Below are 22158 nucleotides of genomic sequence, written 5' to 3'. Positions count from 1 at the left end.
GTGACGATTGCACTCTCAGCCACACTCTGTGCAGAGATTTGCAGCTTGCAGAATAACAATCTAGGGGCCAGCAGACTGAGAGCAATCACCAATGGAGTTGTTTAACCAGTTAACCCTTTGCATAAACAATTGGTAGCACGCACCATGTGTTTTAAAGGAAAAACACATTGTTCAAATCACCTTTAGGAAATGCTGTGACCCTTACTGCCCCACCAAACAAGAATGTACCAGCGTTTAAAATATGGTAGCTTTCTGCAGTGGCAAGGAATCTTTAATTTCTTAGTAGAGCATTTAGAAATTCAGCTTAAAGTGTAAGTTCACCTTTACAGAAAATCCCTTTGGTCCTCACTGTAGTTACCTCCAGAAATCCAGTGATCCTGAGATGTCAAGGCTCCCGCAAGCCATCCATTGGTCCGTGGAAGTGAAATCCCCGCTGCTTTCTCTCTTCTCTGTAAATCACTGCAAGTACAAACCAGACAAATTCTAATTGGTCAGCGTCATCCATTTGATGGTGCTGGCCAATTAGAATCCATCTGGTCTTTACTTGCAGCACTGTATGGAGAGGAGAGAAAGCAGCAGGGATTTCAAATCCCCAGACTGCTGACAGTGCCTTGACAGTGACAACTCTGGATCGCAGGAGGTAATTACAAAGGTGACTGGGGGGATGGACAGGGTGTAGTGTTACCAACCGTCAGTATTTTTGCTGGCTGCTAAGGATGAGCTCAGGCGTGTTTGCATGGACCACGTGCAGAGCCCGCCAGGAAGTCAGTGCTGAGCTAATCACATGCAGTGAGACATTGCCCCAATGTGTGGCTGTAGAGACCGGGCAATGTCTCACTGTCTGTGATTAGCGCAGCACTGCGCCGACTTCCTGGCGGGCTCTACACGTGGTCCATGCGAACACGCCTGAGCTCATCCCTACTGGAAGCCATTTAAAAAACTGCACTTTTCTCCTGCCAGTAAATGCCACTGACAGTAAATAATATGGCTGACACGCTCAGCTCAGAACTGCTCATGAGCAACTCCAGCCTGAAGCCGGCCAAGACCATTCAAGTGCCTGCTACAGTGTGTTTGGGTAGAGAACGGGTGTGGTGGAGGCGATGCCTGAGCGTGCCATGTGATACGGAGCCGTGTGAAGCAGCCGGAGCCACGTGTGTGGGTTTGCGGGATGGGAGCAAGGCAAGCCGGGAGCCGAACTGTCAATGCTGTTTGGACTGGAGTGGACTGAAGGAACCACCTGGCATGGAGAGAGACTGTCACTGCGACTCAGGAGGGGACGTGTCATGTCGGCGAGGTGTCATCATCACCTGTGCTGCTCCACACTGCTGTCAGTGTCACTGTGAGAGTCAATTTCATGTGTGTGCCGCCCATTCTAATTTACTGCCCTCCTGAGTCCTGTCCCTGAGCTACTTACTTACTACATCAAAAATAAAATAGGAAGTATGTTTTTTGCCTTCATATCTACCATAAATCGCACTGCTAATTGCATATTGTATTTGTTTATAGCCTAAATACTGAAATTTGCACTTAAAACTGTAATTTTGTAACTTTTTCAAATGCCATTAAAAATGTGGCTGTGCCAGTAAATTTTGGGTGTCATGTCAGTCAACACTGGCAGGGTGTCTGGTGTTAGGTCACCTTTACAGATATTATTAGGTGAACTAACACTTTAACCATTTTAAAATACAGTTTTAAAGAACATGGCCCTCTGGTAGATGCTTCAGGGCTGTTGCTTTTGTCCCTTCTTTAAAATGACCCCCAGAAGCTGATTTATAATAGTGCAATAAATTTCATGAAGGTATGGTGTTGCAGTGGAAATCTAAATCTAGTTCTGGTGAAAATAGGAAGGGATAGAGGATCTCTATAGGTTGTGACACAGAATAGAAGCACTCAAGAAATATACATTTTATGCATTAGGCAAATAAAACCTTGTCAGGGTAGTCTTTTTTTAACACCACAATCTCACAACGATCATCTTAGAGGGGAGGGGAATTGTCGCACAGATTAGCAGCAGAAAGTCACGTCTTCTTCTACTCATCAATTTAATTTGGTTCGAGTTGATTTTGTTTCTAAGCGTTGATTGTCTTTTTCCTGGACGGCTTTTAGAAACTTCTCAAGCATTCTTCTTTCTGTCATTTGTAAGAAATTTCATGTAAGTCGCTCAAAAAAAAAGAAGCAATTTCCTTTTCAGAGAAATCATGGTATACAGAAGAATGATAAAGACATCCATTACCTTCATTAGGGACACTCTTTAGATAGCATGCCAGCTCTGCGGGATCCAGTGAAGCTACAAGACCAGAAAGGTCAACATAATCTTTTCCAAAATGTCTCTGATATGTGGTCAGCTGAGTTCTGTTTTGTTGGTTTCTGATATGAGCATATGTCACGGCAGGAACTAAAATGTCAAGGGAAATTAAAAAGGACAGGTTTAAAAATTTGAGCTGCACCTGTATAAATCATCTTGGGTATAATTATTGTGCAGATGATACCATTAAACAAAAAGGTCATATACAGTGGAGACCACACACAGAACTGATTGAAGGAACCAGAATTATTCAATGTTTCATATCTATTGCCCGAAAAATCAGTCATAATTCACTGGCTGACTTTCAGGAAACGTTTAACCCAATCACTGCCAGCAAAACGTGGGACAGAATGGCTTCCAGCTGGCCAAGTCAGTATACCATACGTTGCTTGCATTTCAGTGACCCGGAATAAAGAAATAGCTGTTATCAGCTCCTGTCCTATCCCCTCTGCTTCCCCCGCTGCTTTCCACTCTGACACTTCCTCCGCTCTATAAAATGCCCCCACCGCTCTAATTTTCCTTATGCTGCTCCGATTTTCCATCTCAGCAGCACTCATTCCTCCACTGCAGTGCTTCCGACTTCTCTTCCTCTCCCTCCTGCCGGCTGTCACCTGCTGTAGGGAGCCACAGGAGGTTAGGATTGTCAGAATCGATCTCCCCACCACTTGCATCCTCCCCTTCCCCACCTATCTTAGATTCCCCTCCTGCAGCACAGATTCCCTGGTACCCCACCCCACACAGCCCTGCCTTCTGTCATCTGCTGTCAGGGCACAGGGCACGGGGGAGATTGGTTTCAGGATGAAGAGCAGGGAGTTGGTAAACATGTCACATTTACCAATCCCTTCCTTTCCTGAATGAACAGTGGGGTTGATTTATGAAAACTGGAGAGTGAAAAACCTGGTGCAGCTGTGCACGGTAGCCTCTAACTTTAGCTTGTTCAAAAAACCACTTCAGCCCGGAAGGATTTACCCCCTTCCTGACCAGGCCATTTCTTTGGTGATACGGCACTGAGTCACTTTAACTGACCATCGCGTGGTCGTACGACATTGTACCCAAATACAAATTGACCCCACAAATAAAGCTTTCTTTTGGTGGTATTTGATCACATCTGCGTTTTTTTTTTGCGCTATAAACAAAAAAAGAGCAACAATTTTGAAAAAAAATCCAATTTTTTTTACTTTTTGCTAAAAAAATAATAATCTCTTCATCAGTTTAGGCCAATATGTTTTCTTCTACATATTTTTGGTTAAAAAAAATAAATAAAAAAATATAAACTCAATAAGTGAATATTGTTTGGTTTTGCGCAATAGTTATAGCGTATACAAAATAGGGAGTATGTTTATGGCATTTTTATTATTATTATTATTTTTACTAGTAATGGCGGTGATAAGCAATTTTTAGCAGGACTGCGACATTGCGGTGGACAGATTGGACACATTTTTGGGAAAAAATTTACATTTATACAGCGATCAGAACTAAAAATAGCCACTGATTACTGTATAAATGTCACTGGCAGGGAAGGGGTTAACACTAGGGGGCAATCAAGGGGTTAAGTGTTCCTTAGGGAGATGTTTCTAACTGTGGGGGAAGTGTAATGACTGGGGGAGTAGAGAGATATCGCTGTTCCTGATCACTAGGAATAGCAAATCTCTCTCTACTTTCCTGGCAGAGCTGCTTACATTGACAGATCCCCGTTCTGGCTCTCTGAGGAGCGATCGCGGGTCACCAGGCAAACATTGCTCCCGCCAGCCACACGCATCGGCTCCAGCGGTACGTCCCCTATAGCCCTTAAAGCGCTTGCCGTATACTTACAGCAAATCACGCAGTGGAGCCAACCTGCCGACATATAACAAACGCGTCTGGTCGACAAGCAGTTAAGCTTTGACAACAAAACCTGGAAGTTGATTGGTTTCTGTGCAGTGCGGCACCAGGTTTTGCACTCTCTAGTTTTTGTAAATCAACCCCAGTGAGTGATCGGTGCTAAAACTTTGTTTACTATGCTTCCGTTGGTGAATGAACAGATGAACTTCCTGTTCAATCATTCTGCAGTGCAGCTGAAGCTTCAGTGAAAGGGATTGAGGAATCTGTGTCCTTAAAGCGGAGGTCCACCCTAAAATGGACCTCCGCTCATCGGAATCCCCCCCCCCCCCCTCCGGCGCCACGATTGGCACCTTTCAGGGGGGAGGGGGTGCAGTTACCTGGATAATCCAGGTAACTGCACCCACTTCCGGGATAGCTGTCTGCGGAAAGGGGCGTAGATTACGCCCCTTTGCGCAAGTGCCCGCCCCTTTGCGCAAGTGCCCCGCTGCCTGCTGGGAAACACACAGATCCCAGAGGCAGCGGGGACCGTCCTGATTGCGCTGCACGCCTCGCGCATGCGCAGTAGGGAACCGGGAAATGAAGCCGAAAGGCTCCATTTCCTGATTCCCATACCCAAGATGGCGATCTAGAGATCGGCTTCGGGTGCCGACATCGCGGGCGCGCTGGACAGGTAAGTGTCACTATTTTAAAAGTCAGCAGCTGCAGTATTTGTAGCTGCTGACTTTAAAAAAAAAAAAAAAAACGCGGAGTCCCGGCGGACTCCCGCTTTAATCACTTTCTTTGTCTCAAAAGTATGATACCAGGAATCTGTTGAGACATTTCACCAAAGCCTCCCCACCAGAATAGGATTGTTTAAAAAAAGCAAAAAACAAAAACACACAATTAAGGCTCACTCACATAGGTGCTCAGGATGAAATCTTCTGTATCGGGACGTAGCAGCTACATGAACACAGACAGAGGTCCTAATTTGACAGTCTTTCCAGGTGAGCAGCCCTAAAGGCACAGTGCGTTCAGGACTGCGCACCTGCACCTACATGCCTATTAATTTAGGGCCTGTGGCTGTGTTTGTACAGCTGCTGCTGATTCACATTGTATAGACCACAGCTCCCATGTGAATGACCCCCAGAGCATTATATATGAACTCAATAGTTTTACCTAAGTTTCAGTTTGAATTTAGTAAAAATTCTGTAAGTTATATTGTGTTTGTTTCCGCTAATAATGATTATATGTGTATTTGATTATATGTGATCATATGTGTATTATTAGCAAAAATATTGATTTGATAATCATTTGCGCAATTATCACAGGACCTACAAAATCAGTAGCACCATATTTTTATTCTACCAGTCCTATGCTTTCAGAAAATGTATGGTTTGGGGGAGGTCTTTTACAACCTCTAAAATACGTAAGTGAAAAATAATAAACTCTCGATTTTTCAAGCAAGCTGCTTATTTACAGTTTTGCATACCTTCGATTTTCACCATTTTGCAGAAAGGCATAATTCAAAATAAAATAATATTTATTTTTTGTTAACTTAATACCATATATCTTTTAGATTTGGTTGAAATGTTATAAGTCATGTTGTGTTTATGTCCGCTAATAATGATTGCAGTGTATTTTTAGTGAAACTGTTGTAAGCCCTTGTATACACGGTTGGACATTCCAACGGAAAATGTCCGACCGGACCGTGTTGTTGGATAATCCGACCATGTGTGGGCTTCATCTGACTTTTTCCGTTGGATTGTCCGACCAACAAAGTTTGAGAGCTGGATATAAAATTTTTTCGAAAACATGATCGTTTGTAGAGAATTCCGATCGGACAAAGTGCCACACATGCTCAGATCAAATTCCTAGACCAAAGCTATTGGCTACTAGCCTGAACATAGTCCCGTCGTAACTAAATAACGTCATCACGTTACGAACAATCGGATTTTCCAACAACTTTGTCCGACCGTGTGTATGCAACACCAGTTTCGGACAAAATCCGACAGATTTTGTTGTCTGAATGTCCGACCGTGTGTACAAGGACTTAGACATTTGCGCAACACTCATGGGATCTAGAAAATCAGTAGCACCTTTTTTTTTGTTCTACTGATCCACTGCTTTCAGAAAATGTATAGTTTGGAGGATCTTTCACAAACTCTAAACGCTGTAAGTGAAAAATAAAAAAAACAATGGACAAATTGCAAGACTAGTCTGGCCATCTGAGTTTAAAATTGAAGTGCAGGGCCTGGAAGTAAAAGGGTTAATAGGTTGTTTGGTAACTTCAACTGCCAGTTTTGGAAATGTTTGTCTGATCACTTGTAGTAAAATATCATCTTCTTAATACTGGTTGATGAGAAGGTCCTTTCTCCCCCAATCAACACACCAAGTCCAGTGCCACACTCAATACTTTCCTCCTTTAACCCTGCTACCACTGAGGAAGTTGCCAAACTCCTTTCCATGGCCCACCTCACCACCTGTCCCCTGGACCCTATCCCCTCACAATTACTATGACCACATTCGTGCTCTATCCTAAACTCTCGAACCCACATCTTCAACCTCTCCCTCTCCTCCAGCATCTTTCTCTTCCCCCTCAAACATGCCCTGGTTGCTCCCATACTTAAAGTGGAAGTAAACTTCCATCACTAACTTTTACCTAGGTAGTGTTTAGGTAGTGTAAATATTTCCAAAATGGTGCCCATTTAGGAGATATTTACTGTACATGCAGCCAGTGACATCAGAAATGGCCATCAGAACTCTGTGCCTTCAGAACTCTGTGCCATAAACGGCACATCCTGCACGCATGTACGGGAGTCACGTCATCACGGCTCCAGCAAGTCACAGAGCCAGAGTCCGCGAAACGGCAAGCAAGACGTGTTAAGATGGGAGCGTCTGAAGCTCTGACATCTCGGTGCTGGAAGAACTTTGTTTTAAGGTAAGTTTAACATAATGTGCTAGTATGCAGTACATACTAGCACATTATGGCATTACCTTACAGGGTAAAGAAAAAAAAATGTCCAGCTGTTTACAACCACTTTAAAATAAACCTTTACTGGACCCAACTTGTTTGAATAACTTAAGACCCATCTCCCTGTTCCCATTTGCCTCCAAGCTACTTGAACACCTTGTCCACAACCATATGAGTTGCCACCTCACTAACAACAACAGCCTTCCCGATCCCCTACAGTCCAGATTCTGCCCACAACAATCCACTGAAACCGCCCTGCTAAAATTCACCAATGACCCACTATTTGCTAAAGCCAAAACCACCCACTCCTCCTCAATAAACTCTATTTCCTTGGTCTCCACGACTCTGGTCTTTCCTGGTTCTCCAACCAGTCCCCCCCCCCCATGATTTTACATTGAGAGCAATGGCACAGCCACTGGCTGCTGCTAGACTAATACACCTTACTAACTGATCCGTGACTGCTGTCCCTCTCTGCCAATCTCTTTACTGGCTTCCACTAGTCAATCGTATAAAATTAAAAATATCAACCACAACATACAAGGCCATCCACAACACAGCCCCAGCTACATCCCCAACCTAATCTGAAGATATCGCCCAAATCGTCCTCTCCGCACCTCCCTGGACGCCCTGCTCTCTAGCTTCCTTGCTACCTCCTCCCACACTCGACTTTTTAAGAGCCTCTCCCATCCTCTGGAACTCTCTGCCCCAGTATGTCCAGTTAGCTTTTACCCTGTCTGCCTCTAGGTAATTCTTGAAAACTCATTTATTCAGGGAAGCTTACCCCACCTCCACCTAAGAACTGTACTTGAGTGACCTCCGTCAGATCATCCCCTGCAGCGTTACCTTTTGTACCACCTCCCCCTCCTTTTAGATTGTAACCTCCATGAGCAGGGACCTCCTATTCCTTCTGTATTGAACTGTATTGTAATTGTACAGTCCCCCTTTATATTGTAAAGTGCTGCCTAAACTGGTGGCACTATATAAATGCCATATAATAATAATAATAATAATACTGAACTCCAGGCAAATAAAAAAGGCACAACTGCAACTATACATAATTCAATGCATTTTTTAATGCAATCAGTGTGGTGATCGTTAACTCCATCTAGTGGCCATAGTTCAGTGTTTTCTGAAATACCATATTCAAAAAATACTGCAATATGGCCACCAGATGGAGCTGAGGATCATAGGAGATAATCATATTACAAACAACATGGTGATCATTTTGCTGTGCGAATGCACAGCAAATAGTTTTTATATCTAGTCCCCTTTAATCTCCTAAGAGGCAGGCACGTGAATACTAGCACCATTTTTTTCCATATTACCTAGCTTTAAATGGATTTATCCTTTAAATTGGTAAAGGGCAGCCTGTGATGAAGAAACTTTCAAGCTTGAGCTATGGAGTTGCACTGTTCTGCACACCTAGTTTCACTCTTTGGTATGTGAGAGAGACTGGGAAAGTACACTGCAATGCTGTCTTACAAAAAAATAGATAAAGGGAAAGGAGTATTGTTGCAGAAAATACATTTGAGGTGTATTGATAATTAAATGTGCGTATCAATTTGCCCAATGAAAGTATATTTGTTCTGGGGCAAAAAATGCATGGTAAATACTGCATTTGCCCACTAGATGGTACTAGTTATCATAGAAATTCTTATAATACTTAGTGCCATCTAGTGTCCAAATACAGCATTTTCCATTTTAAATCAATGAAAACATTCATCCAACACAGAATAACCAAATAAAACATTTTTTTCTTGCCCCATTTGCACAGAATGATTGTTCATTCATTTTCACTGAACAATTTGCAATTTTTTACAAATTTTTATATTTTTTTTTTTATAAATACACTCTATAAAGTCTCTTTTACAAAAAACAAAAACAAACTGTGCATGCCAGAATTTTTTTTTTTCAGGGTAAAGTTTTACTTACATAAATATGGACACCAGCTGAATGGCATAAAACACTCTGGGGTTTTACTAAAGGCAAATCCACTCTGCACTAGAAGTGCACTGCAAGTTCACTTGAAAGTCCACTTGGAAGTTCAGTCGCTGTAAATTTGAGGAGAAGGTCTGAAATGAGGGGAAGCTCTGCTGATTTTATCATCCAATCATGTACAAGTAAAAATGCTATTTTAAATTGTTCTTGCATACCCCCCTCGGATCTACAGTAACTGAACTTCCAAGTGCACTTGTAGCGCAAAGTGGATTTGCCTTTACTAACGAAACCCCTGTGTTTTTAGCCATTATATACACTTTGATCCTTATCAAGACTACATTTTAAAGGGCTAGCTTCCTCCATATTTACAGAAATAACATGGTACATGTTACCAAATTTGATCCAAATGGAACTTACTAACTCCCTTTGCTGTGAGGTGTTTGGTTGAGTAACATCCGTATTTGTGAGTGACGTCATCCAGTTCTGGAGCATGAGGTTGAACTTGATAATGAAACCGTGACTCGGTAGCTAAAGGTTTTGGGATTTCTTTTCTCCAGTCCGGTGGAGCATCTATAGCATATTTCATTTGATAACCTGAATGTGATATTAGACACGTGTAAATTGCTATGTACGTATATCACCAATTCAAGACAGTTACAATTATGACTGATATTATAAAAAAATATATATAGCTCCATTACCCTGATATTGACAAGAACAACTGGTCTTATTTATAACACCTTTAATTCATCAGCAATCATATACGTTTATTTATTAAACTGTGAATGTATTGCATTCTAAATACATATCTTTGAAGCTCACAAAGCACCTTACTAATAAAACAGCAAATATAACATTGGATATCATGGTTGCTAAATGTATATTATATCCTGACATATAAAACAGACAAAGTATCCAATGTAAACTTGAATGAGTACTACCCAAGTCACAAGACATATCATTCAATAAAGGAATAATTTGGCAACTTAATTGGCCAGGCACTCACCAAAAACGTTAATTTAGCACATCTATCAGTCTGAAGAGATAGATCTGTGTTTCAACATTTCTTTCACATATAAAAGATATACAGTAGATCAGTTATCGTATTGCTTTGTTTTATGGCCTTGGGATATCTAGTAGTATTCAAACTAACAAGCGCAATTCCAAAAAAGCTGGGAAGCCGTATAATATCTACATAACAACAAGATGCAATGATTTGCAAAGCTCATCAACCCATATTTTATTCACAATAGAAAGCGGAAAACATATCAAATGTTTAAACTGAGAACATGTACCATTTAGCCACTTAAGCCCCGGACCATTTGGCTATCCAAAGACCAAACCACTTTTGGGATTCTGCACTGCGTCACTTTAACTGACAATTGCGCGGTCGTGCAGTGTGGCTCCCAAACAAAATTGATGTCCTTTTTTCCCACAAATGGAGCTTTTTTTTGGTGGTATTTGATTGCCTCTGCGGTTTTTATTTTTTGCGCTATAAACAAAAAAAGAGCGCCCATTTTGAAAAAAGCGCATTATTTTTAACTTTTGGCTATATTAAATATCCCCCAAAAATATATAAAAAACATATTTTTTTCCTCAGTTTAGGCCGATACGTATTCTTCAACATATTTTTGGTAAAAAAAAAATGCAATAAGCGTACATTGATTGGTTTGCGCAGTTATAGCGTCTACAAAAGAGGGGATAGATTTATGGCATTTTTATCAATATTTTTTTTTTACTAGTAATGGCAGCAATCAGCGATTTTTATCATGACTGCGACATTATGGCGGACATGTTGGGGCTATTTTGACACATTTTTGGGACCATTGGCATTAATACAGCGATCAGTGCGATTAAAATTGCATTGATTACTGTAAAAATGTCACTGGCAGTGAAGGGGTTAACACCAGGGGGCGGAGAGGGGTTAATATGTATCCTATTTTGTGTTCTAACTGAAGGGGGGATGGGACTGTGCAGGGAAACTAACAGATCGCTGTCCATACTCTGTATGAACAGACGATCTGTCAGTTCCCTGCTTAGAGAACCGGAAATGGTGTGTTTACACACACAGCTTCCGGTTCTCCGTGTGCCCCGAACGATTGCGGGAGCCCGGCGATGATTGAGTGCCGGGCACTCGCATCGGCTCGGGGAGCGAGCGGGGGGCGCACACACGCCTCCGGGTAGCCCTTTATGCTACCGATGTAGCATAATGGCGATTCGCGCAGCTGAGCCATGCTGCCACAGTACAACTGCGGCGGCTTGTTGGCATGCGGTTAAAGAAAAAAAATAAGGTAATTTTGAAATTGATGGCAGCAGAATGTCTCAAAAGAGTTGGGATAGGGAAACAAAACCTTGAATTAACAAAGATGACCTGGAAGAACATTTTGCAACTAATTAGGTTAACTGGCAACTGGTCAGTAACATTATTGGGTATAAAAAAGATCATCTTAGAGAGTCAGAGTATCTCAGAAATAAACATAAACAGAAGTTCACCAATCTGTGAAAAGCTGTGTCTAAAAATTGTCGAACATTTCAGAATAATGTTTCTCAAAGTAAAATTTCAAAGACTTTAAATTTATCATCATCTACAGTACATAATATCATCAAAAGTTTTAGGGAATCTAGAGAAATCTCTGTGCGTAAGGGAGGCGGAAAAGAAGATGTGCGGAATGGAACTGTTTTTGAAACAAGTTTGACGGGTTTAGTTCCACGTTATGATTTACTGCTATTCAGGGGCTCTGGGCTTCAGCAAAATGGCAGCCTCCGGCAAGAAGGGACAGGAACCATGCTGGAGGCAGTTTAAAGCACATACTAATTTTGGCAACATATTATGGCCACATTATTAATGTGGAATGTATGTTCCTTGCTAAAGAACATTGGTTATATTGTTGTTATAAGTTTAGGTAAGTTTAGGTACCTCAGTGTTAAATAATTTATCACAGCCTTCTAACTGACACTTTCACTGGACAGCCCTCAGAAGTGTTGGGGATGCTGTTTATCAGAATGCAGAAGAAGCCTGGAGCTGTTATCAATTGCAATACATTAAACATGCAAGGCAGCAAATGGCTGTTGGGGAGACTCAAATGTTATACTTGAACATTTGCTCTTGACTGTTAGAGGCGTAAGATATGACAAAATGTGGATTTTATTTTTTATGGAACTGGTGTTTTCCAAAAGCATTGTGAAATATTGTACTTAACCACTTCCATACCAGGGGCGAATTCTGGCATTCCTCTCCTATATGTAGAAATCATAATTTTTTTTTGCTACTCAGAACCCCAAAACATTGGATTTTGTCCGACGGATTTTATCCGAAACTGTTGCATACACACGGTCGGACAAAGTTGTCGGAAAATCCGATCGTTCAGAACGTGATGACGTTATTTCGTTACGACGGGACTACGTTCAGGCTAGTAGCCAATAGCTTTGGTCTAGGAATTTGATCTGAGCATGCATGGCACTTTGTCCGATCGTAATTCTCTACACATGATCGGGCAAGGTCCGATCGGATCATGTTGTCGGAAAATTTTATAGCCAAGCTGGAAAACTTGGTCCGTCGGATATTCCGACGGAAACAGTCCGATGGAGCCCACACACGGTCGGATTATCTGACAACACGGTCCGATCGGACATTTTCCGCCTGAATGTCCGACTGTGTGTACAAGGGCTTAGACGTAGGTAATTCCCCAATGATCTGAATCGTAACCAGATGATTTGATGTTAATATACATTGTTCTTGTCTATATGACCTGCATGCCTTAACCAAGTCTGCCCGCTGGCTGTATCCTAAGGAAGTATCTTCTCTGTTCTATGCCTACTAAAACTTTCATATGCTATCTTCTTTTTTTCTGTTCGACATAAAGAAAAAAAAAAAAACAGTAAAATTTACCACAATTTTTTTGTATAATGTAAAAGATGATGATACGCCGAGTAAAATAGATACCTAACATGTTACGCTTTAAAATTGCACACACTCGTGGAATGGCGCCACTTCGGTACTTAAATATCTCCATAGGCTACACTTTAAACATTTTTACAGGTTACCTACTTAGAGTTACAGAGGAGGTCCTGGGCTAGAATTATTGCTCACACTTTAACGTTTGCGGAAATATCTCACTAGTGTAGTTTGAAAGTTGTTTACATATGCGGATGCAACCTACATTTGTGTTCGCTTCTGCATCCGAGTATGAGGGGACGGGGCATTTTAATTCTTTTTTTTTATTATTATTATTGGCGTTTATTTAATTTTAAATTTTTACACTTTCCCTTTTTTTTGTTCACTGTTATTCCTATTACATGGAATGTAAACATCCCTTGTAATAGGAATAGGGCATGACATGTCCTCTTTACAGCAAGATTTATAGACCCCAAGCATCTGGGGTCTATAAATCCCCAGATCTCGCCTCTAGGTTGGAAAGCATGAGAGCAAAATTTAAAAAAATGATCTCGGCTTCCCAGCTAAAAAAACATCAGTTTACATCGCCCGGCCTCCAAAAGTCAGAGATTGCCAGTGACCATCTGGTCTGCGGTTCTCTCTATGGTAAACAGCCACCACCAGCTGATTCCTTCTCTGGCTCGCTGATCGCACGGGTGAGCTGGTAGAAGCATCGAACAGCAGCGGGAGAGGGACTGTAAAAACAGCAAGCAGCTGAGCAGCCGCTAACGGCTGAAACAGCCGTTTTTACTGTGCAGGGAATCGCCAGCATAAAAAAAAAAAAACGATATCTGAATGATGCCTGCAGCTGCACTGAAAGCCCAAGACTTCATATGATGTTCAGCGGTATGGAAGTGGTAAAGAGGAGCTTCAGTCTCCTGCCAAATAATTAAAAGTCAGCAGCTACAAATACTGTAGCTGCCGACTTTTAATATAAATACATTTACCTGTCCAGGGACCCCGCAATGTCCTCAAGTGAGCCGATTCTTCATTGGGCTTCGGGTTCAGGCACCAGCATCTTAACTAAGGAAAACCGCCAGTAGAGAGCTTGTGGCTTCACAGCCGGCCTCCCACAGTGCATGCACAAGCTGCATAAGAGCCACTTTAGAGGTCCCAGAAGGCTGTGGCCGAAAGGGGGGGTGAACTTCCGTTCAGATCACCGCTGTGATCCGGGCACAAGGGGGAGTGGGTAGCTGTCATAACTAAGTGACAAATGTAGAGGAGGAGGGAAGAGCAAACAAGTGGAACTTCCCATTTCATCATCATCATCATCACTGTTGAATATGACCTGTCAAAATGCTGTCAGAAGAATTACTGACTCGATTAAATGTAACTGGTGCTGCAGGTTTAGTATTGCATATTATCCCTCACCTTGAAAAACAAAGATTAACTGTCCCATCACACTGTACAGGCATTTAACCTAAATACCAGTTTGACAGGACTGGAGAGGCAAGCTATTGAAAACATGCATTCAGTTCTTTCTGAACAGACAGATACAGACATTATGCCAGCATGTAGTTTAATTAAAACTGCTGCAATTTACTGGGCAATATTAGGGATGTGATGTAAGTTTTAAAGTAATTGCAAACGATCACCTTGTAAAACAACCCATTGAGTCTACTATAGAAATTAAATGCAAAACATTTGTGTAAAGATATAAAAAAACAAAAAAAAAACAAACACATTATAAATACCTTTTTTCCCTTTTGTAGAAGTGATCATTCCCTCTGTTCAGCTGCATAAGAGCTGGGGGGGGTGTTGGGGGGACGTGCAGCGCGGTGGGGCTTCTCAGTGAATGGCTGTGCAGCGGCGGTGGGGGGGGGTGTCAGGACAAGTGTGATCATTAAAAGGAGAGGACACAGAGTTCCCAGCATAGCTAGAGAACTGACCACGCTGTGCTCTCCTGCTGGGTGTGGTCAGTTTTTAATAGGAAGGCAGAGGGACTGGCAGAAACACTGGGGATTTCACTCAAAGGAAGCAATGCAAAGAGAACAGGATACTCATACAAGCACATGGTAAGCAGGCACATATCACTAATATGAAGTGTTGGGGTAACAAACGCTTTAATGATAATGCAGTATTTCTCATGGATTTTTATAACTCATACTGGTTACGGGTCCTAGTTGACAGAACCGGCTGAACTAAGCAAAGCCAAAAATCTAGCTCCATTGTGAACAAAATACATGTATAATAGTCTGTCACTGCCTGTACTTTGAGTACGGGGGTACAGATCTACAACAGGTAACAAAACTGTAGTAGATTAGTAACCGTCCAGTTGAAAAATGTGTATAGCTGTAAGTAAACTATACTGACAATAATGTGAGCTCCATTTACCCCCCTTTGTCTCCTACGATTCCAGTACAAAGATAGTTTTAGTTGGGCTTCGTTTCCAACAAAATTATTCTGCCCATAGATATCATGGCAGATGATCTCATATATGCCCATTTAGTACAAGAAGGGTCTAGTGCAGGGGTAGGGAACCTATGGCTCTCGAGCCAGATGTGGCTCTTTTGATGGCTGCATCTCGCTCTCACCTCTCAATCCACGGATTGCGTGGTGTGCCAATCCGTGGATTGAGCCCATAGGAAAGGCCGCAGCTTCTGCCTGCCTGTGTAGTGGAAAGCAAGCAGACAATCATAGGGGAGATGTGCATATTACAGTGGGGGAGATGATGTGGATATTACAGTTATAATTGAAATTAGTAGATTAATCGATTAAAAAAAAAAAAAATTTGTTTTAAACATATTGTATGGCTCTCGTGGAATTGCATTTTAAAATATGTGGCGTTCATGTCTCTCTCAGCCAAAAAGGTTCCCTACCCCTGGTCTAGTGATTATTTTCCGTATGTGGCAGACTTCTCATAAGATAAGCACAGCAATTAGAAAACTCTATAAGGCACCTGAAAGAGCAAAGGAATTAGAATTGGGTACACATGCCTACTGGAAACAAAACCTATAATTATAATGCAATGATCCTCTGGTACTGGATGCAGGATGGCACTATTAAGATGCAACCACAATGGCATCTTCATGCAATACCGAGCCTCAATATATGTTCCTGTGCATAGGGAGGCTCCTACTCAGAATCCTACCTTGTGGTATCCCTAGATAGTCCCCTTTGTATGTAGAAAGATATTGGGATGTCATTATTCTCTGCACCTCTGCAATAGATGGCGGTTTAATCCAAGCTGAACGACTGTCTTCTGAAATCTTTTTCTCTTGATGAGGTAACCGCCAAGCTGCAAAAGTCTGAATATGGAAAGGATTTACTAAAGATTGCAAATAGCTATAACATTGCACATTGTCTTTAACAATGACCTTGAGGGCCGGTTCACGCTGCCAGACATCGCATGTGAAGCGCACCGCATTGCTGTGCAAATCACATGCGATGTCTGTGTGATACGTATTCGCATTTGGACTAAACTGGTGCAGGACCCTTTTTTGTCCACACCGGCGTTTTGGAAAATGATTTCGGGGTGTCGTTAACATACACTCCGCAATCAGTTTGCGTGAACAGGTTGCGATTTAGTGGGAATTTGCAGTGAATTCGCACCACATCTAGTGTGAACCAGCCCTGAAATAGAATTCTGTATTTTTTTTATCTTTAGATAGAATCTTCGTTCAGTGGTACATCATCCATATACTAAACCAAAAAGATACGATTACAATATCAGAAGCCACTTATAAAACAGGCATGACATCCAAAAAACTCAAGGTTTCTCTTCTATCTTAAAATAGTTCTAAAGTAAATTTTTTGTTTCACTTAATACATTACCTGCATTAAAAGAAGTAAAGGTTTTTCTTTTTTTTTTAAGAATCATACTTACCTCAGTAGATGCAGCATGGGTCCTATGCTACATCTGTCCCCCGGTGCCTCTCCACTGAGAACCAAGTGATCAAACACTGCCAATCGCTGAGTAGACTGTCAGTCACAGCTCTCTGCTCTGCTCCCTCCTCGCTCACTGGAGAGCTGAGTTGTGGGGCGGCTCGCTGAGAGGCTGAGACGGGTGTCAGTCCAGCCACCTAGTGGATCCAGTCTTTATTGTCATGATGACGCGGTGCCTGGACTGAGTTCTGTGACATCAGCAGAGAGCCGACTTCAGCTGGTGTTCTGCCAAAAACTGTCCCTCCATTGGATAGTGTCCGCCCCGTACTGCGCAGGCGCAACACTTGCGCAGTACGGAAGACAAGGAGACACCGAAAGTCTCCGAAGAAGAACGGCGCCTGTGCACTGAGTCCAGATTCAAGCCCCACCATCCAAGTGGACATAGAGTTAGAATAAAAAATTGCCCAGCAAAGCGAGACCGTGTCCGAAGCGTGGCGAGCAAAGAGAGGCCGTGCCCGAAGCGTGGCGAGCCCACGAGGGGCCGTCTTACTAACTGCTATCGTATGTCCACTTGAATGGTGGGGGTTCAACCTGGACTCAGTGCGCAGGTGCTGTTCATCTTTGGAGACTTTCGGAGTCTTCTTGTCCTCCGTACTGCGCAAGTGTTGCGCCTGCGCAGTACGGGGCGGACACTATCCAATGGAGGGACAGTTTTTGGCAGAACACTGGCTCTCTGCTGAAAATAGATCAAAGGAGTGCAAAACCAACTGCATTCCTGTGATCCATAAAAGAAGTACAGACAAACAAGCTTTGTTTGGACATCTCCTTTAAACTGTTTTAAACCAACGTCACAAAAAACTGGGGTTGCACCGATACCCCTTTTTTAAGACCGAGTACAAGTACCAATACTTTTTTCTTTTTTTTTCAAGTACTCATCGATACCGATTACCGATACTTTTTTAATGTCAAATGACAGTTTTCAAAGCACAATACAGAATACAGACTAACAATATCTTCTTTATAATTATTAAGAACTGTAACTGGCAGTAGCACTGATAAGGAGGCCCTAATATGCAGCAGCGCCGATGAGCACTGATATGTGGCACTGACTGATGGGGACTGATTTGCAGCACTAATGGCTGGCACCGATATGCAGGACTGATAGGTGGCACTGACTGATGGCTGGCACTTATGGGCACTGATAGGTGGCACCAATATGTGGCACTGATTGATGGGCATGGATTTATAGGACTGATAGTTGACACGTACTGATGGGCACTGATTTGCAGCACCAATGGCTGGCACTGATATGCAGGACTGATAGGTGGCACTGATATGTGGCACTGACTGATGGGCACTGATAGGTAGCACTGACTGATGGACATTGATATGTGGCACTGATGGCTGGAACTTACTGATGGGTACTGATATGCAGCACTGACTAATTTTCACTGATAGGTGGCACTGGTATGTGGCACTGACTGATGGGCACTGATAGGTGGCACTTATGGGCACTAATGGGTGGCACTTATGGGCAGTGATAGGTGGAACTGTTTGGTAGGCAGTGGCACTGACAATAATGCAGCACTAAATCGATAAAAGAGTGAGCTGTACACTGCAATGCCCATCTTGATACACCCTGCACTTGGCCTCAGTAAGCATAGTCAGAATGCAGCAGAGGACATCTTGATACAACCAGCCCATATAGTATATGGGCCGGGTGTAACAAGATGTCTGCTGCCGCCTTGTGAATGCAGGCTACTGAGGCCGAGTGCAGGGTGTACCAAGATGGGCGTTGCAGTGTACATCCTCTATCGGAGACTCGGGCCGTCATTTCCATTAATGATTCTGATGGCCCGGGTCACCAATGCTGATGGATAGCTGCGACCCCCCACACCTGCCCCATAAGCTTACCTTCCTCCGTTGCAGCCTGCAAGGACTCTCACCGTGTCGGGACCCGCGTTCCGCCTTCTCCCACCCACTCCGCCCGCTCACTGACTTCTGAGATGCAGGTACCGGGTGAAGCATTGGGAGCAAGTACTCGGGCAAATACTCGGAATCAGCACCGATACTCAAAACATACCGCCAAGGCAACAAAGGAGTGACTCGAGAAGAAGCACATTAAGGTCATGGAGTGGCCTAGCCAGTCTCCAGACCTTAATCCAATAGAAAATATGTGGAGGGAGCTGAAACTTTGAGTTACCAAGCGACAGACAAGAAACCTTAACATTTTTTTTAAAGGGACAGTGTAAAAATAAAAAATAAAAAGTAAAATAAATATGAAAAAATAATTTAAAGTGCCCCATCTTGCGCAGAAGCGAAAGCATACGCAAGTCGTGCCCGCATATGTAAACGTGTTCAAACCACACATGTGAGGTATCGCCCCGATCTGTAGAGCGAGAGCAATATTTCTAGCTAAAGATCTCCTCTGTAACTCAAAACTGGTAGCCTGTAGAAATTTTTAAACTTTGCCTATGGAGATTTTTAAGTGTCAAATTTCTCACCATCCCACCAGCAGGCGCAATTTTGAAGCGTGACATGTTGGGTATCTATTTACTTGGCGCAACATTTTCTTTCCCAATATAAAAACAATTGGGCTAATTTTACTGTTTTCTTATTTTTTTATTTCAAAAAAAGTGTATTTTTTTCCAAATAAATTGCATTTTCAAGACCCCTGCGCAAATAGGGTGTGATAAAATATTTCAACAACCGTAATTTTTTTTTCTCTAGGGTGTCTGAAAAAATAAATATATATAATGTTTGGGGGTTCTAAGTAATTATTTAGCACAAAAAATGATTTTAACTTATAAACAACAAGTGTAAAAAATAGGCCCGGGCCTTAGGTGGTTAATAAAAGAGCAGGGGCCGCCAACTATTTAACATATTAAATATAAAAATATTTAATTTTAAAATCTGCTTCACGTCATATACTTTTACTTAACATGCAATGCTAAAAATGCTAAGGTTTTACAACTGAAGATGTATAATATGAATATGGTATAGAGGGGAGCATTGAATGTTGTTTTACCGTATTTGCCGGCGTATAAGGCGACTGGGCGTATAAGACGACCCCCTATTTTTCAAGTGAAAACATAGGTTTTGGGCAATACTCGCGGTATAAGACTACCCCCCTTCTGAGGCAACACCATTTAAAAAAAACATTAGAACCATTAAAAAACACAAAGCAAGAATGCCAACTACTCATCCGCCATGCTGTGATATGTCATAAAGTAAATCAAACAATAACACAAACAGAGATCTATTGAATGCCACAATTCTGGAAAGTAGAATTTTTCACTAACCAAACCTATACCACTTTTGGGTTGCATTCTATGGGAATTGTCCACCAAAATGCATTTAATAACCCCCCTGTCATATGTCCCAGATTTACCTGTCCCTCTTGGGTGCCTGGGACCTCAAAGGCAAATTGCAGGATGTATAGTAGTAGGAGATCAGTGGATGGATTTACCCAGGGAAGTATGGTGAGCGGTGTATTATTTTAATTAATACAACGCCTGCTTGGATTGGCAGAGGCTGTATCATCTCTCTCTCTCTCTCTCTCTCTCTCTCTCTCTCTCTCTCTCTCTCTCTGCTACTCTATGTAGCTGAAGCCACATACAGTATTAGCAGACATTTGGGGGCTGACATCCATCGGGCAGCATTGTATACCCGGCGTGTAAGACGACCCCTGATTTTTGGGCATTTTTTTTAAGTGTAAAAGGTAGTCTTATACGCCAGCAAATACAGTATTCCCTTTGGAGAAAACGACCAACTATGTTGCATGGGGCATTGACTAGGCTGGCCAACATATAATGATAAAATTGTTCGATAGAACGTTCATTTTATCTAAAGACAAAAGATCACTCCAGACAGAGAGCCCAATCAAATCCAATCAGATTGATCTAGTCTTGTCTTGTGTTCATGTGTCAGCCATTTGCTTTGTTGGGAAAAATTGTCTGAAACATCACATTTATTATCAAGTGTTTAAATAACATTGTACATATAGATGCAACAGTTTACACCCCTTTGGCTCATAAAACTCCTAATAATACTTAGGCCCCTTTCAAACTACCGCGCCTTCAAAGTCGCGTGATTCTGGCATGATTTTGCGGGTGCGATTTTGCCACGATTTCAGGGAATGCCTGTTTAACTGGCATCAAAGTCGAACTAAACTAGTGCAGGGACTGCTTTGAAGTCGGCACGACTTGAAGTCGTACTAATATGAATGGTTGTCAGTGGAAATCATGGGGAATGACTTGTCATGCGACTTTGCAGTCCCAAGTCGCAGGACAAGTCATACAAGTGTGAAAGGGGCCTAAAGGAAACTCTCCATTACTAATCATTAAGCAATTATACAATTTTGCTTGTAATTATGTAGCGCTAATTGGACACTACTTTGATTCTACTTGGATAAGGTCTGCAAATTCTATGGGGCCAAAATCACATTGGAATTGCACCAAAGTAGCACAGGAACCTTTTCTATAATTGTTCTGTGCTGAGTCGCATCGATGTGTATGGACACGATTGAAAACAATGTGATTTCCATTATCATGCAATGACTAGTCGAAATTGCACTAATGTGAACCAGGCCTATGCTCGTTATTGGACAATAGATGTTCCTCCCAATAAAGAAATGTTGTATTTATTGTTCTAGTTACAAAATTCACCAAATCGCATATTAAAATTGTATTTTAACCGTAAATATTTCAGTATACTTTAGGTATACACATGTTCACTAATGTGGAGAGTACATAGCAGAAATGTTTTGATAATTGTAGAAGGAAATACTGTACAAGAAAAACAGACTAATTAAGTTTCATGTTATGTATTTGGAGACTTCCCAACAAAAAAATGTTGTAGACTGGGATTTTTTTTTCTATCTAGCACTAGAAGTTCTACTTAACTACTTCTAGTCTGACATTCCTCTCCTACATGTAAAAACATAATTTTTGTTGCTATATTTATGCACCTATATGTAAAAGATGTTACATCAAGTAAATAGATAACAAACATGTCACACTTTAAAATTCCATACACCCATGGAACAGCACCAAACTATGGTATCTAAAAAAGATCAAAATGTGATGCTTTAAAAGCCTTCATAGGTGATCAGTTTAGAGTAACACAAGAAGTCTGGCTCTAAAATGTTTTCCCTCACTGTGATAGTCTTCGTGATATCACACATGTGCGGTGTTATCGCCATTTACATTTATGTGTACAGGACCAATGTGCGCATTCACATTTGCGCTGAGCACTGGGGAACGGGGGTACTTTTTACACTGACCCTTTATTTTTATTTTTTATCACTTTTATTGGGATGAACAACATAGGTTTCTTTATGGAGAAATCTGGGGTCTAACAGACCCCAGATCTGTTCTCTGCCTT

At 41.9% G+C, this 22158-nt stretch overlaps 1 protein-coding gene across 2 annotated transcripts in view; it reads right to left on the bottom strand.

Moving 5' to 3' along the window:
* Positions 1 to 531: 531 nt before the first annotated feature.
* TEX26 (testis expressed 26) overlaps positions 532 to 22158 on the bottom strand; it is a 149043-nt gene continuing 127416 nt past the window's right edge. For both annotated transcript variants that reach the window (XM_077484092.1, XM_077484091.1), the window contains exons 5-8: positions 16040 to 16196; positions 9432 to 9608; positions 2234 to 2395; positions 532 to 2129 (exon numbers count right to left, since the gene is read on the bottom strand). In XM_077484092.1, coding sequence (XP_077340218.1) covers positions 2038 to 2129; positions 2234 to 2395; positions 9432 to 9608; positions 16040 to 16196 — 588 coding nt within the window. In that variant the 3' untranslated portion in view covers positions 532 to 2037. The remainder of the gene's footprint in view (positions 2130 to 2233; positions 2396 to 9431; positions 9609 to 16039; positions 16197 to 22158) is intronic.

This window comes from Lithobates pipiens, unplaced genomic scaffold, assembly GCF_037356315.1.
Source record: "Lithobates pipiens isolate NorthernLeopardFrog02 unplaced genomic scaffold, aLitPip1_a1.2 Scaffold_16, whole genome shotgun sequence".
Lineage (NCBI taxonomy): Eukaryota > Metazoa > Chordata > Amphibia > Anura > Ranidae > Lithobates > Lithobates pipiens.
The sequence above is the reverse complement of the archived record's forward strand: the minus strand, read 5'-3'. Positions and strand labels throughout refer to the sequence as shown.